The sequence below is a fragment of the Ranitomeya imitator genome, chromosome 5, assembly GCF_032444005.1.
Source record: "Ranitomeya imitator isolate aRanImi1 chromosome 5, aRanImi1.pri, whole genome shotgun sequence".
Classification (NCBI taxonomy): Eukaryota; Metazoa; Chordata; class Amphibia; order Anura; family Dendrobatidae; genus Ranitomeya; species Ranitomeya imitator.
In genome coordinates this window covers 62336905-62354200 of record NC_091286.1, presented here as the reverse complement: position 1 = coordinate 62354200, position 17296 = coordinate 62336905, and the positions used below count along the sequence as shown (strand labels likewise).

At 44.6% G+C, this 17296-nt stretch overlaps 1 protein-coding gene across 1 annotated transcript in view; it reads right to left on the bottom strand.

The window, feature by feature from the left end:
* LOC138681320 (uncharacterized) overlaps positions 1-17296 on the bottom strand; it is a 115990-nt gene that overhangs the window by 71981 nt on the left and 26713 nt on the right. The window contains exons 5-8 of the mRNA XM_069768730.1: positions 14815-14945; positions 7899-8065; positions 6394-6479; positions 4606-4686 (exon numbers count right to left, since the gene is read on the bottom strand). Coding sequence (XP_069624831.1) covers positions 4606-4686; positions 6394-6479; positions 7899-8065; positions 14815-14945 — 465 coding nt within the window. The remainder of the gene's footprint in view (positions 1-4605; positions 4687-6393; positions 6480-7898; positions 8066-14814; positions 14946-17296) is intronic.

Sequence of the window (17296 nt, the reverse complement as noted above, 5' to 3'; positions counted from 1 at the left end):
CTCTGTCTTTCTCATGTAATACTGGAGATACCAGGAGTGTTGAGGTAAGAAAAGGCTGCTCACACTGCTGTTCGCCCTATCTGATCTAATACTGGAGGCACCAGGTGTGCTGAGGTAAGAAGAGGCTGCTCACACTGCTGTTCACCCTGTCTATCTGATCTAATGCTGAAGATACCAGGAGTGCTGAGATAAGAAGAGGCTGCTCACACTGCTGTCCACTCTGTCTATCTGATCTAATACTGGAGATACCAGGAGTGCTGAGGTAAGAAGAGGCTGCTCACACTGCTGTCCACTCTGTCTATCTGATCTAATACTGGAGATACCAGGAGTGCTGAGGTAAGAAGAGGCTGCTCACACTGCTGTCCACTCTGTCTATCTGATCTAATACTGGAGATACAAGGAGTGCTGAGATAAGAAGAGGCTGCTCACACTGCTGTCCACTCTGTCTATCTGATCTAATACTGGAGATACCAGGAGTGCTGAGGTAAGAAGAGGCTGCTCACACTGCTGTTCACCTTGTCTATCTGATCTAATACTGGAGATACCAGGAGTGCTGAGGTAAGAAGAGGCTGCTCACACTGCTGTTCACCCTGTCTATCTGATCTAATGCTGAAGATACCAGGAGTGCTGAGGTAAGAAGAGGCTGCTCACACTGCTGTCCGCCCTGTCTATCTGATCTAATACTGGAGATACCAGGAGTGCTGAGGTAAGAAGAGGCTGCTTACACTGCTGTCCGCCCTGTCTATCTGATCTAATACTAGAGATACCAGGAGTGCTGAGGTAAGAAAAGGCTGCTCACACTGCAGTCCACCCTGTCTGTATGATCTATTACTGGAGACACCAAGTGTGCTGAGATATGAAGAGGCTGCTCACACTGCTGTCTACCCTGTCTATCTGATCTAATGCTGAAGATACCAGGAGTGCTGAGGTAAGAAGAGGCTGCTCACACTGCTGTCCGCCCTGTCTATCTGATCTAATACTGGAGATACCAGGAGTGCTGAGGTAAGAAGAGGCTGCTCACACTGCTGTCCGCCCTGTCTATCTCATTTAATACTGGAGATACCAGGAGTTCTGAGGTAAGAAGAGGCTGCTCACACTGCTGTCCGCCCTGTCTATCTGATCTAATACTGGAGATACCAGGAGTGCTGAGGTAAGAAGAGGCTGCTCACACTGCTGTCCGCCCTGTCTATCTCATCTAATACCGGAGATACCAGGAGTTCTGAGGTAAGAAGAGGCTGCTCACACTGCAGTCCGCCCTGTCTAAATGATCTAATACTGGAGATACCAGGAGTTCTGAGGTAAGAAGAGGCTGCTTACACTGCTGTCCATCCTGTGTATCAGATCTAATACTGGACATAGCTTGGATGCTGAGGTAAAAAGAAACTGCTCAAACTGCTGTCCACTCTGTCTTTCTCATGTAATACTGGAGATACCAGGAGTGTTGAGGTAAGAAAAGGCTGCTCACACTGCTGTCCGCCCTATCTGATCTAATACTGGAGGCACCAGGTGTGCTGAGGTAAGAAGAGGCTGCTCACACTGCTGTCCGCCCTATCTGATCTAATACTGGAGGCACCAGGTGTGCTGAGGTAAGAAGAGGCTGCTCACACTGCTGTTCACCCTGTCTATCTGATCTAATGCTGAAGATACCAGGAGTGCTGAGATAAGAAGAGGCTGCTCACACTGCTGTCCACTCTGTCTATCTGATCTAATACTGGAGATACCAGGAGTGCTGAGGTAAGAAGAGGCTGCTCACACTGCTGTTCACCTTGTCTATCTGATCTAATACTGGAGATACCAGGAGTGCTGAGGTAAGAAGAGGCTGCTCACACTGCTGTTCACCCTGTCTATCTGATCTAATGCTGAAGATACCAGGAGTGCTGAGGTAAGAAGAGGCTGCTCACTCTGCTGTCCGCCCTGTCTATCTGATCTAACACTGGAGATACCAGGAGTGCTGAGGTAAGAAGAGGCTGCTTACACTGCTGTCCGCCCTGTCTATCTGATCTAATACTAGAGATACCAGGAGTGCTGAGGTAAGAAAAGGCTGCTCACACTGCAGTCCACCCTGTCTGTATGATCTATTACTGGAGACACCAAGTGTGCTGAGATAAGGAGAGGCTGCTCACACTGCTGTCTACCCTGTCTATCTGATCTAATGCTGAAGATACCAGGATTGCTGAGGTAAGAAGAGGCTGCTCACACTGCTGTCCGCCCTGTCTATCTGATCTAATACTGGAGATACCAGGAGTGCTGAGGTAAGAAGAGGCTACTCACACTGCTGTCCGCCCTGTCTATCTCATTTAATACTGGAGATACCAGGAGTTCTGAGGTAAGAAGAGGCTGCTCACACTGCTGTCCGCCCTGTCTATCTGATCTAATACTGGAGATACCAGGAGTGCTGAGGTAAGAAGAGGCTGCTCACACTGCTGTCCGCCCTGTCTATCTCATCTAATACCGGAGATACCAGGAGTTCTGAGGTAAGAAGAGGCTGCTCACACTGCAGTCTGCCCTGTCTAAGTGATCGAATACTGGAGATACCAGGAGTTCTGAGGTAAGAAGAGGCTGCTTACACTGCTGTCCGCCCTGTCTATCTGATCTAATACTAGAGATACCAGGAGTGCTGAGGTAAGAATAGCTTGATCATTTTGCTGCCAATAATATCTTTCTGGATGCTGAGTGGTGGCAACTTTACAATAAATGATCCAGGTCACAGCATTGGAGCTTCCTACTGCACATGGTCACGGGCTTCTGTCATATTAACATTCTTGGCCAGGTTTTATGTTAGTGTAACAAGGCAGTGTATATTTCAATGTAGTACAGTGATTACACCCTAAACAAAACAAGTATGATTTGTTAATCAAAGATACTTAGAAATTTATTTAGATTAAGATTTCTGCCCATAGCAAGCACTTATTAATCCTAAACCTGTCAGCTGATACAGGCTGCACAATATATAAGCAGCATTCATCAGGCACTGGCTGTATTATCTCTGCTATATATGTTTGACTCTGAAATGCACCGTTTTTTCAGAGAAAAACATACTTTAATAGCCGCAGGTTTAGACTAGTCAGACAGGCGGTTCCCCAGTGGCTTATGTCTGTCCGCTGCCCTGAACTTACAGGTCTTTGCCTATGTGCACATATAGGCAGAGACCTGTCAGTCACTGGCAGCGGGTGGGGAGAAGCATTTCAGGGCACAACATACTTTAAAAGCCACCAGTGACAGAGACTATGCTGCAGACTCGTCAGACAGGCGTTCCTTTAAAGTATGTTTTTCTGAGAAACTTCAGCATAAATGGCTGAGATAATACAGCCAGTGCCCGATACATGCTGCCCATGTATTAGGCTGCATGTATCAGCTGTCAGGTTCCCTCTAAAGGTCCTTCTGCATAGAATGATTGACCATTAATATGACCGTACCATCCCCATACATATTGCGTATCATCGGCAGCACATTCTGTACTTATGGGGCAGGAAGTGCTGCCGATGGCATGATCTTTAGGACCACATAATCCAAATAGCCGACTAAGCCTATTAGCAATGCATGTATGCCTTGATCGCCACTAAAATGGAGAATGGATACCCTTGTATTCAAAACATAAAAGTCAAAAATATCAGAATTATTGGGGTATTAATGGTTCAGACATTATTATCGTATTCACAATTAATAGGTCTTAAATGTGTAATTTGCTTAAAAAAAAATTGTTCAAATTAAAAATAAAAAATATGATAAAATACTAAACGAATTTCTATTTCTAGAAGTGAAATCTGTAATTCTTTTACCTGCTAATTAATGTTATTTTTGTTGGTTCATGGTAATGTTGCATTGATCATATACTAGTATGTGTATTAGTAGCCACAGTTATAACTTAAAGGGGCTGTTTCAACATCTTAAATGAAAAAAAATCTAAGTATTTGGTGAAAAAAAAGCAACTTTGCAATTAAAAACACTCTTTTTTTTCCTGAAGAATGGAGGAGGGATTTTTAATTTTATAGTTTACTGTTCGATGCCTAGGTTACCGGCCACCTCTGCTTTCTAGTAGAGGTTGCTGGTTTCTTAGGCAAGAAGTACGCGCTTACAAACTGTTTGCTATGTAGCTTGCAGGCAAATCTTAGAAACCGGCCGAATCGCGTCACTGCCCCGGCGCCTCTCTGATGCTGCAGGGGCAAAGCTGTTTCAGCTTGCAGCATGGGAAAGAGCACAGTTCAGACCAACAGCACCATAATATACTGTTAAATCTGCAGGAGCGCACTGTCCCCCAGCAAGCAGGAATTCGGGAGGCAGAGGAGCGGTGCGCTCTTGAAGAAAGCAGATTAGGCAATAATGGTGATCATACTGAGCAGGAGATAAGATTAATAGGGTCGGCCCCTGTAGCAAATGCTGTTTCATTCATAGATTTGAACAGCTGTCACCTGTGTGGTTACACGGAGCAAGTGTTCAATTTCCTTACAGCTCCACCACAGGTAAAAAGAGGAATTACACTGAAAATAATGGTGTGCTGGCTTCTCCAGTGCAGCTCATCACAACATTACTAATTCCAATGTGAATTGAACTTTCCTACAAAGTAGTTTAATCCACTGTATTATAATATAAGACATCAGTCGTTACCTGTACTGTATGATTAAGAAGAGGCCCTGAGGATTTAATGCTGGAAAATTCTTCCTTATACCAATCTGCATCTGTTACAGTCTAAAAAAAAAAACAAATTAAAAGGGTGAAAAATAAATTACGACATGTTCTGCCATCGGAAGAACAGTAGATATTGCCACACCTTAGTAGTAATTAATCCGAATATGTCACACACAGCCCCTGCCAAGAGGTCTAATTGTACCGTGGGAGGATTAGTGGAGCTCAATAGGAATGAGCAAATAGAAATATTACAGTAACACATGAAAGGGCTGACAGAGCACTGGTACAACCTGCGCAGCCACAAAGGGGCCCAATAGGTAGGGGGCCCATTTTCACCAGCAAACCAGGTGGAATTTTTATTATGATGGAATATAGGCTGAACTGGATGGACAAATGTCTTTTTTCGGCCTTACTAACTATGTTACTATGTTAATTTGCCTGAATTGGAGATAAGCTGCGGTGCCAGAGGAGTCTAGATATAGGCCTCCATAAGCATTAGATTAAATTTGGCCAAACACGCTGATATCGGTGGGATCAGTCAGCAGTCGAATGTTTATGGGGGCCTATCGACTAACACTTGTGCGTGTGGACCCACTGAGCCACGGGCCAGGCTTACCCTTAAGGGACATAACTAAGTGAGTACAAGGTATGCACTAGAGCCTCTGAAGATGAGACTAGGCTTGGCCACCGGTAGTCACCAAGTACTCCTCCACAGTAGTCCCCAGGTCTGCAGCAGCTGACTGACGGGTCAGAGACATGGGTACGAGGTAAAGGTTGATGGAGGCAAAGACATGGTCAGACATTCAAAGGTAAAGGCAGGCAGCATGAGTTCAATATACGTTGCTAAGGTCAGGGGCCAGGATAAACGGGTAAACAAGCCAGGTCAGAAAATAGGAGAGACAATAAAAGACAGCACTTTACAGGAATCTAGACAGAGACTGAACTAGAACCTTAGATCAGGAGAGGAGTGGTGGGAGGGGAGGCCTAATAGCCCCCTGTGGCTTGGGGATAGGTCAGAGGTTGTCACCTCTGCAGAACACATAGGGGTTAAATACTTGCAGAAAGTGGCCACACCTTTCTATACCCTTATGGAGACTTACCAGCAGCAGGAGGATGCAGAAGGGTTGGAAATGCTAATATAGGCAGCTCAGCCAGACAGTCTGCGACTTGGGAGAGCAGAGCAGTGACCGCAATGAGAAAGACTGCGCTTACCTCCTGTACGAGACTCCGGTGATGGAGAGAAGGGTCCAGCACATCAGATTTTTAACATCTACATCCAAAAGCTATCTAATGTGTATGGGGGGCTTTAGATTTATTTCCCTTTCCCCAATAACAAAACTTGCATGATCGTCTATACTGAGCCCAACCTCATACACCATTTATTATTTTTCTGTACTCCAAACATAATCCAGTGTCAATAAAAATACCATATATATGGCCATACAAAATTTGTGTAATCTGTTCTTTAATGCCAGAATTTTAAGAGAGATGAATACCCTCGTAACATGGTGCCATATTGCAGTGCAGACCCTGGGCCCCTACTCAGCCATGTTTTTTGTTTTTTTTAGAAAACATTTAGACTGTTTAGGTCATGTACATATATGAATTCTTGCCCTTAGTGAGAGTGACAAGTTTCTTGCGTCTTTGAATATTTAATATAGATTTATTTCAAGTACGTTATGTAAAATCATATTTATTTTAATGTTAATAGCCATTATCACAACTAAAAAGAAATTAATATTGGTTAGATTATAATCAGTATTTAACCTTAGGATCCAGTTCAGTCTGGGGTTTACATGGACAGCTCCTTGCATGATTACCAAATTCAGACAACGGTATCACGTCTCCACATCCTGCAAGATAAAAATAAAGGAGAAATCTTAGTCTGAGCAACTGGATATACTACGTGTTACTATGAGAATTTATTACCTACCAGACTGTACACAGGTAAATATATAGCAGCAGGCGTTAAATGGGTTGTCTTAAAGGGAACATATCAGTAAAATCAACCCTCCTAAGCCGTCTATATGGGCAAGTAGGTCACAGGAAGCTGAATAAAATGATACCTTGATATCGGCAATCTGATATCTTATTCCAGCGTAATCCATGTTTTTCTTAATATGTAAATGACCTATTAAAAGCTATGGGCTGGGCATAGATCTCACCAAGAATCTGTTTCTTTTCTTTTACATTAAGTTCTGAGAGTAAACCATCAGTCATTACATGTCTCACACTAGTAATGTCCTCTTCTTTCATTTACAATAAGATCTTGAGGCAGATATTCGGGGACATCTGTATCCGGCCCATGGTTCTTAACAGCTCATTTACATATTAAGAAAAATGTGTATTACTCTGGAATAAGACATTGGATTGCAGTCATCAAGGTATCATTTTATTCAACTTTCTATGACCTACATGCCCATATAGATGACTTAGGGGGGTTGATCCTAATGATAGATTTTCTTTAACATATTTGCTAAAATAGGCCACCAATGCCCCACTGGCAGTGTCCACACAGAATACACATACATTTGAATAATATACACTATATATACCATCCATACATATAAATATTAGAAAAAAGTCAGCACTGCATTCCTTCTCCAAAACTGGACAGGTATATATACAGTTGATGTCACGTTGTATTGGTCCGATTGTTGACCCTTATTTTGTGCTTTCTCTATATGCACTGGGCTGTAATGTAGCACAAGAGGATCAATCAGTCAAAGACCTACACATTTTACAGGACTTAACATGCTCATTCCCTCCAGTACAATCCAGACACCCGCAGCATCGAGATGTTGAAATTTGAAATGTTTTAACGTAAAGGTTAAAAAAAGTTAAAGGGATCCTGTCGGGTCTGATGGCGACATATGCCTGCATATATAGGGTTAATCTACAGGTTAACAGAACTATGAAGGTGCTGACCTCAATACTGTGTAGCACCCGGGAGAAAAGAAACTTTATTTTTCCCTGGAGCAGCCAGCTTTCAGTCATGCAGATGTGCCCAGAGGAATTACAGTCACCACTCACAACACTCAGAGCGACGTCTGTAGCACACTCCCAGCACTGACTGACAGCCGGCTCTGCAGTGCATCAGTGTTGCTCTTAGTGTTGTGAGCAGTGACTGTAGTTCTTCTGGGCACATCTGCATGACTGAAAGCTGGCGGCTCCAGGGAGATTGGGTGTTTTGTAATCCTAGAAGTTATATATATATTTTTTTCACATTTGTTTTTATTCCAAGGTTGGATTCCCCAGTGATGCAACTTTACCACGATATGCGAAACAGCAGAAGACATTGGCTGCCGACATATTCATGTCCAATTCATACTCGGGAAGCCTCCAGTCCTCGCTAAGAATGGTCTCATCCATTGGATCTGTTTTGGACCGTCTTGTTAGAAGATCCAGGTATTGTGCCGATATTGCGGGCTTGGGAACACTGCATAAAACATATATACACATGGATAAAACTACACAAAATGTTCACAGTGTAAGTCTAGTGCGTGCATGCACATATATACACACACATAATCATTGATATTATTTATGCTAACAGTAAATATATCTAGTACCACGTTATATATGAAACATTTTCTTAATCAGAGATGGATTTTAGTAGATTTAAGACAAATAATTACAATTGCCAATTTGTAGGGGTCTTCATTAACCCATCTTCACCATGTACATCCCACACAAAAAGCCAAAGTTACCCCCATATTCCCTGGGGAAACAGAATTTAAATGAATCCGGGTCTTTCTCTGTTATGAAAGGCAATTCAGTACCCCAATGGACATAGCGGTCAGAGCACATACAGTGATCTGACAATAACCCAAAATCATAGAACGAGCTCTGAGACGTGGAAACTCTGATGACCGCAATCCCTAATCCTCTCCAAACAACACTAGAGGCAGCCGTGGATTGCGCCTAACTCTGCCTATGCAACTCGGCACAGCCTGAGAAACTAACTAGCCTGAAGATAGAAAATAAGCCTACCTTGCCTCAGAGAAACACCCCAAAGGAAAAGGCAGCCCCCCACATATAATGACTGTGAGTTAAGATGAAAAGACAAACGTAGGGATGAAATAGATTCAGCAAAGTGAGGCCCGACTTTCTTAACAGAGCGAGGATAGGAAAGATAACTTTGCGATCTACACAAAACCCTAAAGAAAACCACGCAAAGGGGGCAAAAAGACCCTCCGTACCGAACTAACGGCACGGAGGTACACCCTTTGCGTCCCAGAGCTTCCAGCAAAACAAATAGACAAGCTGGACAGAAAAAATAGCAAACAAATAGCAAAGAAGCACTTAGCTATGCAGAGCAGCAGGCCACAGGAATGATCCAGGGAAAAACAAGTCCAACACTGGAACATTGACAGGAAGCCAGGATCAAAGCATTAGGTGGAGTTAAGTAGAGAAGCACCTAACGACCTCACCAGATCACCTGAGGGAGGAAACTCAGAAGCCACAGTACCACTTTCCTCCACAAACGGAAGCTCCCAGAGAGAATCAGCCGAAGTACCACTTGTGACCACAGGAGGGAGCTCTGCCACAGAATTCACAACAGTACCCCCCCTTGAGGAGGGGTCACCGAACCCTCACCAGAGCCCCCAGGCCGACCAGGATGAGCCACATGAAAGGCACGAACAAGATCGGGAGCATGGACATCAGAGGCAAAAACCCAGGAATTATCTTCCGGAGCATAGCCCTTCCATTTAACCAGATACTGAAGTTTCCGTCTTGAAACACGAGAATCCAAAAGCTTCTCCACAATATACTCCAACTCCCCCTCCACCAAAACCGGGGCAGGAGGGTCAACAGATGGAACCATAAGTGCCACGTATCTCCGCAACAATGACCTATGGAATACGTTATGTATGGAAAAAGAATCTGGAAGGGTCAGACGAAAAGACACAGGATTAAGAACCTCAGAAATCCTATACGGACCAATGAAACGAGGTTTAAACTTAGGAGAGGACACCTTCATAGGAATATGACGAGAAGATAACCAAACCAGATCCCCAACACGAAGTCGGGGACCCACACAGCGTCTGCGATTAGCAAAACGTTGAGCCCTCTCCTGGGACAAGGTCAAATTGTCCACTACATGAGTCCAAATCTGCTGCAACCTGTCCACCACAGTATCCACACCAGGACAGTCCGAAGACTCAACCTGTCCTGAAGAGAAACGAGGATGGAACCCAGAGTTGCAGAAAAATGGCGAAACCAAGGTAGCCGAGCTGGCCCGATTATTAAGGGCGAACTCAGCCAAAGGCAAAAAGGACACCCAGTCATCCTGATCAGCAGAAACAAAACATCTCAGATATGTTTCCAAGGTCTGATTGGTTCGTTCGGTCTGGCCATTAGTCTGAGGATGGAAATCCGAGGAAAAAGACAAGTCAATGCCCATCCTACCACAAAAGGCTCGCCAAAACCTCGAAACAAACTGGGAACCTCTGTCACAAAAGATATTCTCTGGAATACCATGTAAACGAACCACATGCTGGAAGAACAATGGCACCAAATCAGAGGAGGAAGGCAATTTAGACAAGGGTACCAGATGGACCATCTTAGAAAAGCGATCACAGACCACCCAAATGACTGACATCTTTTGAGAAACGGGAAGATCTGAAATAAAATCCATAGAAATATGTGTCCAAGGTCTCTTCGGGACCGGCAAGGGCAAAAGCAACCCACTGGCACGAGAACAGCAGGGCTTAGCCCGAGCACAAATCCCACAGGACTGCACAAAAGTACGCACATCCCGCGACAGAGATGGCCACCAAAAGGATCTAGCCACTAACTCTCTGGTACCAAAGATTCCAGGATAACCAGCCAACACCGAACAATGAACCTCAGAGATAACTTTATTCGTCCACCTATCAGGGACAAACAGTTTCTCCGCTGGACAACGATCAGGTTTATTAGCCTGAAATTTTTGCAGCACCCGCCGCAAATCAGGGGAGATGGCAGACACAACTACTCCCTCCTTGAGGATACCCGCCGGCTCAGACAAACCCGGAGAGTCGGGCACAAAACTCCTAGACAGAGCATCCGCCTTCACATTTTTAGAGCCCGGAAGGTACGAAATTACAAAGTCAAAACGGGCAAAAAACAGCGACCAACGAGCCTGTCTAGGATTCAACCGCTTGGCAGACTCGAGATAAGTCAAGTTCTCATGATCAGTCAATACCACCACGCGATGCTTAGCTCCTTCAAGCCAATGACGCCACTCCTCGAATGCCCACTTCATGGCCAGCAACTCTCGGTTGCCCACATCATAATTTCGCTCAGCAGGCGAAAACTTCCTGGAAAAAAAAGCGCATGGTTTCATCACTGAGCAATCAGAACCTCTCTGCGACAAAACAGCCCCTGCTCCAATCTCAGAAGCATCAACCTCGACCTGGAACGGAAGAGAAACATCTGGTTGACACAACACAGGGGCAGAAGAAAAACGACGCTTCAACTCTTGAAAGGCTTCCACAGCAGCAGAAGACCAATTGACCACATCAGCACCCTTCTTGGTCAAATCGGTCAATGGTTTAGCAATACTAGAAAAATTGCAGATGAAGCGACGATAAAAATTAGCAAAGCCCAGGAACTTTTGCAGACTTTTCAGAGATGTCGGCTGAGTCCAATCATGGATGGCTTGGACCTTAACAGGATCCATCTCGATAGTAGAAGGGGAAAAGATGAACCCCAAAAATGAAACCTTCTGCACACCAAAGAGACACTTTGATCCCTTCACAAACAAAGAATTAGCACGCAGGACCTGAAAAACCGTTCTGACCTGCTTCACATGAGACTCCCAATCATCCGAGAAGATCAAAATGTCATCCAAGTACACAATCAGGAATTTATCCAGGTACTCTCGGAAGATGTCATGCATAAAGGACTGAAACACTGATGGAGCATTGGCAAGTCCGAACGGCATCACTAGATACTCAAAATGACCCTCGGGCGTATTAAATGCAGTTTTCCATTCATCGCCTTGCTTAATTCGCACCAGATTATACGCACCACGAAGATCTATCTTTGTAAACCAACTAGCCCCCTTAATCCGAGCAAACAGATCAGATAACAATGGCAAGGGGTACTGAAATTTAACCGTGATCTTATTAAGAAGGCGGTAATCTATACACGGTCTCAGCGAACCATCCTTCTTGGCTACAAAAAAGAACCCTGCTCCTAATGGCGACGATGACGGGCGAATATGCCCCTTCTCCAGGGATTCCTTCACATAACTGCGCATAGTGGCGTGCTCAGGCACGGATAAATTAAACAGTCGACCTTTTGGGAATTTACTACCAGGAATCAAATTGATAGCACAATCACAATCCCTATGCGGAGGTAGGGTATCGGACTTGGGCTCATCAAATACATCCCGGTAATCAGACAAGAACTCTGGGACCTCAGAAGGGGTGGATGACGAAATTGACAGAAATGGAACATCACCATGTACCCCCTGACAACCCCAGCTGGACACCGACATGGATTTCCAATCTAATACTGGATTATGGACTTGTAGCCATGGCAACCCCAACACGACCACATCATGCAGATTATGCAACACCAGAAAGCGAATATCCTCCTGATGTGCAGGAGCCATGCACATGGTCAGCTGGGTCCAGTACTGAGGCTTATTCTTGGCCAAAGGTGTAGCATCAATTCCTCTCAATGGAATAGGACACTGCAAGGGCTCCAAGAAAAACCCACAACGCTTAGCATACTCTAAGTCCATCAAATTCAGGGCAGCGCCTGAATCCACAAATGCCATGACTGAAAACGATGACAAAGAGCAGATCAAGGTAACGGACAGAAGAAATTTTGACTGTACCGTACCAATGGTGGCAGACCTAGCGAACCGCTTAGGACAATCAGAGATAGCATGAGTGGAATCACCACAGTAGAAACACAGCCCATTCAGACGTCTGTGTTCTTGCCGTTCAACTCTGGTCAAAGTCCTATCGCACTGCATAGGCTTAGGTTTAATCTCAGGTAATACCGCCAAATGGTGCACAGCTTTACGCTCACGCAAGCGTCGACCGATCTGAATGGCCAAAGACATAGATTCATTCAGACCAGCAGGCATAGGAAATCCCACCATGACATATTTAAGGGCTTCAGAGAGACCCTTTCTGAAAATCGCTGCGAGCGCAGCTTCATTCCATTGAGTGAGTACGGACCACTTTCTAAATTTCTGACAATATACATCTATATCATCCTGACCCTGACACAAAGCCAGCAAATTTTTCTCTGCCTGATCCACTGAATTAGGCTCATCGTACAGCAATCCGAGCGCCAGGAAAAACGCATCAATATTACTTAATGCAGGATCTCCTGGCGCAAGGGAAAATGCCCAGTCTTGAGGGTCGACTCGCCACGCAAAAAAGAAATAATAATTCTCTCATGTTGAGCTGGGTCACCAGAGGAGTGAGGTTTCAAGGCCAGAAACAGTTTGCAATTATTTTTGAAATTCACAAACTTGACTCTATCACCATAAAACAAATCAGGAATAGGAATTCTTGGTTCAAACATAGGCTTCTGAACCACCAAATCTTGAATCTTTTGTACATTTATAACGAGATTATCCATTGAAGAGCACAGACCCTGAATGTCCATGTCCATACCTGTGTCCTGAACCACCCAAATGTCTAGGGGAAAAAAAAAGGCAAAACACAGTGCAAAGAAAAAAAAATGGTCTCAGAACTTCTTTTTTCCCTCTATTGAGAATCATTAGTACTTTGGGCTTCCTGTACTGTTATGAAAGGCAATTCAGTACCCCAATGGACATAGCGGTCAGAGCACATACAGTGATCTGACAATAACCCAAAATCATAGAACGAGCTCTGAGACGTGGGAACTCTGCAGACCGCAATCCCTAATCCTCTCCAACCAACACTAGAGGCAGCCGTGGATTGCGCCTAACTCTGCCTATGCAACTCGGCACAGCCTGAGAAACTAACTAGCCTGAAGATAGAAAATAAGCCTACCTTGCCTCAGAGAAACACCCCAAAGGAAAAGGCAGCCCCCCACATATAATGACTGTGAGTTAAGATGAAAAGACAAACGTAGGGATGAAATAGATTCAGCAAAGTGAGGCCCGACTTTCTTAACAGAGCGAGGATAGGAAAGATAACTTTGCGGTCTACACAAAACCCTAAAGAAAACCACGCAAAGGGGGCAAAAAGACCCTCCGTACCGAACTAACGGCACGGAGGTACACCCTTTGCGCCCCAGAGCTTCCAGCAAAACAAATAGACAAGCTGGACAGAAAAAATAGCAAACAAATAGCAAAGAAGCACTTAGCTATGCAGAGCAGCAGGCCACAGGAATGATCCAGGGAAAAACAAGTCCAACACTGGAACATTGACAGGAAGCCAGGATCAAAGCATTAGGTGGAGTTAAGTAGAGAAGCACCTAACGACCTCACCAGATCACCTGAGGGAAGAAACTCAGAAGCCGCAGTACCACTTCCCTCCACCAACAGAAGCTTACAGAGAGAATCAGCCGAAGTACCACTTGTGACCACAGGAGGGAGCTCTGCCACAGAATTCACAACATTTCTCATGTATTTTGGGGGTATAATTTGTGTTTAGAAAACATGTTATTACAGAACTTTTTGGTGGTATTAATTTGTGCGCTGTAAGGACTCATTATTAGATAGATTTTTCTAAACTAATAATGGGATCTTAGGAGTAACATTTCTCCTTGTGGAGAGTGACAAGCCAGGCCTGGCATGTCAGAGTGAGGAGACTTATACGCCATGCATGCTCCGCTTGGAAATTAAATAAGCAAATTGCTTCTTCAGAAAGGAAGAGGACTAGACCTCCAGTGCCACTCCCAATCGGTAGCTCTAGAGTTCTAGTCCTCGTCCTCTATGAAGGGGCAAGTTGCATATCTAAGATCATAGAAAATGCACTAGAACTCTGTCTTTATTTGCAGCAAAAACCTGTTGTATGTGCCATGCCCAACTATTGTGTATCTTTAAACACTTTGCCTGAGTCGCTTGGCAAGGCAGCATGGTCAGAAAACTTTGGTGAATCAAAAGTCGGTCTAAGTGTGCCCGAAATGCATCACATAGCGCAAACTTGGTGCACTGGTCTAAATTACTGCTGTATTCGAAATGGATTAGTAAATCTGTCCCCATAAGTACAAGTCCTACGCCATCACCATCTACACTGTACTCACCTTCCTTTAATAGAAACCGGTCTGTATAAGGCTGCTAAGGAAATAGGACACTCGTATTTTATCTGATCCCGAGCATCCGCAAATTGCACGCAGAATGGAAGCTGTGCACGTGTAGCAATAATTCTGTACACCTAAGCATTAGAAGAAAACAATCATTGGAGCAGAGTTCAAAAGGAGGCAAATATAATCAGTGGCTTGTACTGCATATGTATGGATGTACAAACTGCGGACATGGGAATGATTGTTTAAAAAAAAAAAATAAAAGTGGCTGAAGAATTATTAAAGCATCTTGGACATTGTGGGAGGTTGACTCGCTCGGCTTCTTAAAGAGGTAGACAACAGTTTCTATGTAACGTCCGGCTGGTTTATTGCACTTCTCATAAACCACGTCACCAAAAACTTACATACAGCACAAGGTAAAACATAAAGTGACAAGTCCAGACAATGGTGCTGGTTTTCTCTATAGCTAATAGAACTCAGTCACTGGACTTCCTATATAGTAATATATTATATATAATGTGAATTGTATATTATGCTAATTATCCTAGTACTGCATAATGAAAACATTTCTTTTGTCTTTTTTTCTGTTTTTTTATGTAGTGTAGTTCTGATGGCCGAAACGTCAATTTTGGATAGACCTACTTTAAAGGGAACCTGTCACCCCGTTTTTTCAGATTGAGATATAAATACTGTTAAATAGGGCCTGCGCTGTGCGTTACTATAGTGTATGTAGTGTACCCCGATTCCCCACCTACGCTGCGCAATACATTACCAAAGTCGCTGTTTTCGCCTGTCAATCAGGCTGGTCAGGTCGGGTGGGCGTGTTCACAGCGCTGTTTCTTCCTCAGCTTTACGTTGGTGGCATAGTGGTGTCCGCACGTTGAGGTGACTAATCCACTGTGGGCACGTGAACAAGGAGCGCGCGATCTGCGCTATCACCCCCTGTCATCGGTGGGGGCGGCCATCTTCCTGGGGCCGCGCGTGCGCACAAGAGATCGCGGCGGCCATTTTCCCAAAGCCGAGATGCAAACTCGGCTTTGGGAAAATGGCCGCCGCGATCTCTTGTGCGCACGCGCGGCATCCCGCGGCCATTTTCCTGAAGCCCCGTGCAGCAGAGCACTACATCTGCGCACGCGCGGCCCCAGGAAGATGGCCGCCCCCACCGATGACAGGGGGTGATAGCGCAGATCGCGCGCTCCTTGTTCACGTGCCCACAGTGGATTAGTCACCTCAACGTGCGGACACCACTACGCCACCAACGTAAAGCTGAGGAAGAAACAGCGCTGTGAACACGCCCACCCGACCTGACCAGCCTGATAGACAGGCAAAAACGGCGACTTTGGTAATGTATTGCGCAGCGTAGGTGGGGAATCGGGGTACACTACATACACTATAGTAACGCACAGCGCAGGCCCTATTTAACAGTATTTATATCTCAATCTGAAAAAACGGGGTGACAGGTTCCCTTTAATAAAAATTATTTAGTTTTTTTTGCATCTAAATTGGGAGTGCCGAATTCTGTTTTTCTATATCATTGGAGTAGTATCCTATTTGTGCCCCCCTTTTACTAGAGTGCCGGGCAGCTCTTCTACCAATAGTGCTGGTTGGTCAGCCTGGCATAGAGTCCAGCTTCTCAGTCCTTGTAGCAAAGGCAACCAGTCCAGGAGATCTGCACACCTCCACACACACAAGCCAGGGTGTGCGAGACAGAACAGCTCTCAATTTATAAAGTGAACCCCACCCAGGGGTGGAGATATGGTGAGCAGCAGTTTCTCCCAACTCATCAGCTGCTCACAATTAACCCCTCTCAGCACTTAGTGTGCTGGAGCATTTTCATATATGTACATGAGCATTACGTAAACTTTATTTCCCAACCACGAGGTGTCCGACAGCCACCTTACAACATTTATTCCCATCTCATTTATTCTCCATTTACTAGCATGAGAGCCTGAAAACTGGCCAGCACCCAAGATGGGAACCGCATCTATAAGACATTTGTAACATAACCTGCCATAAATGTCAGAGCTTGGAATATCCCTTTAAAGGGGCTTTCCAGTTCCGGGAAAGTTGACAGCACTGCGGTCAGTGAGCTCAGCAGCTCACTGGAGACACTGTGAGCTGTGCTGTTGGAGACTCAGCCTTGGACCCGGGGAGGATGAGTAAAGCGCTTTATTTTTCTTTTACACACTGCAGATGGGAGACATGGGTTTTTTAAAAATCGGAAAACCCCTTTAATTCTTCTCCATACAAATATACATTTTTTTTAATTAAAAATAGTAGAGGATGAGAAGAGTAAAGACTTCTTAATGAGAGGTTTTCTTCTGTTAGGATTTATTTCTGCTATTACACTAAACACTTATGGGAAGACGAAGCGACTGTCTGCATGCAAAGAAGAGAAAAATATAGGAAAAATAAAGGAAGTATATTGCCCTCTTCTAAGACAGTATCTACTTCTTTTTGGAACTGGTTTCACTTTGGGTTT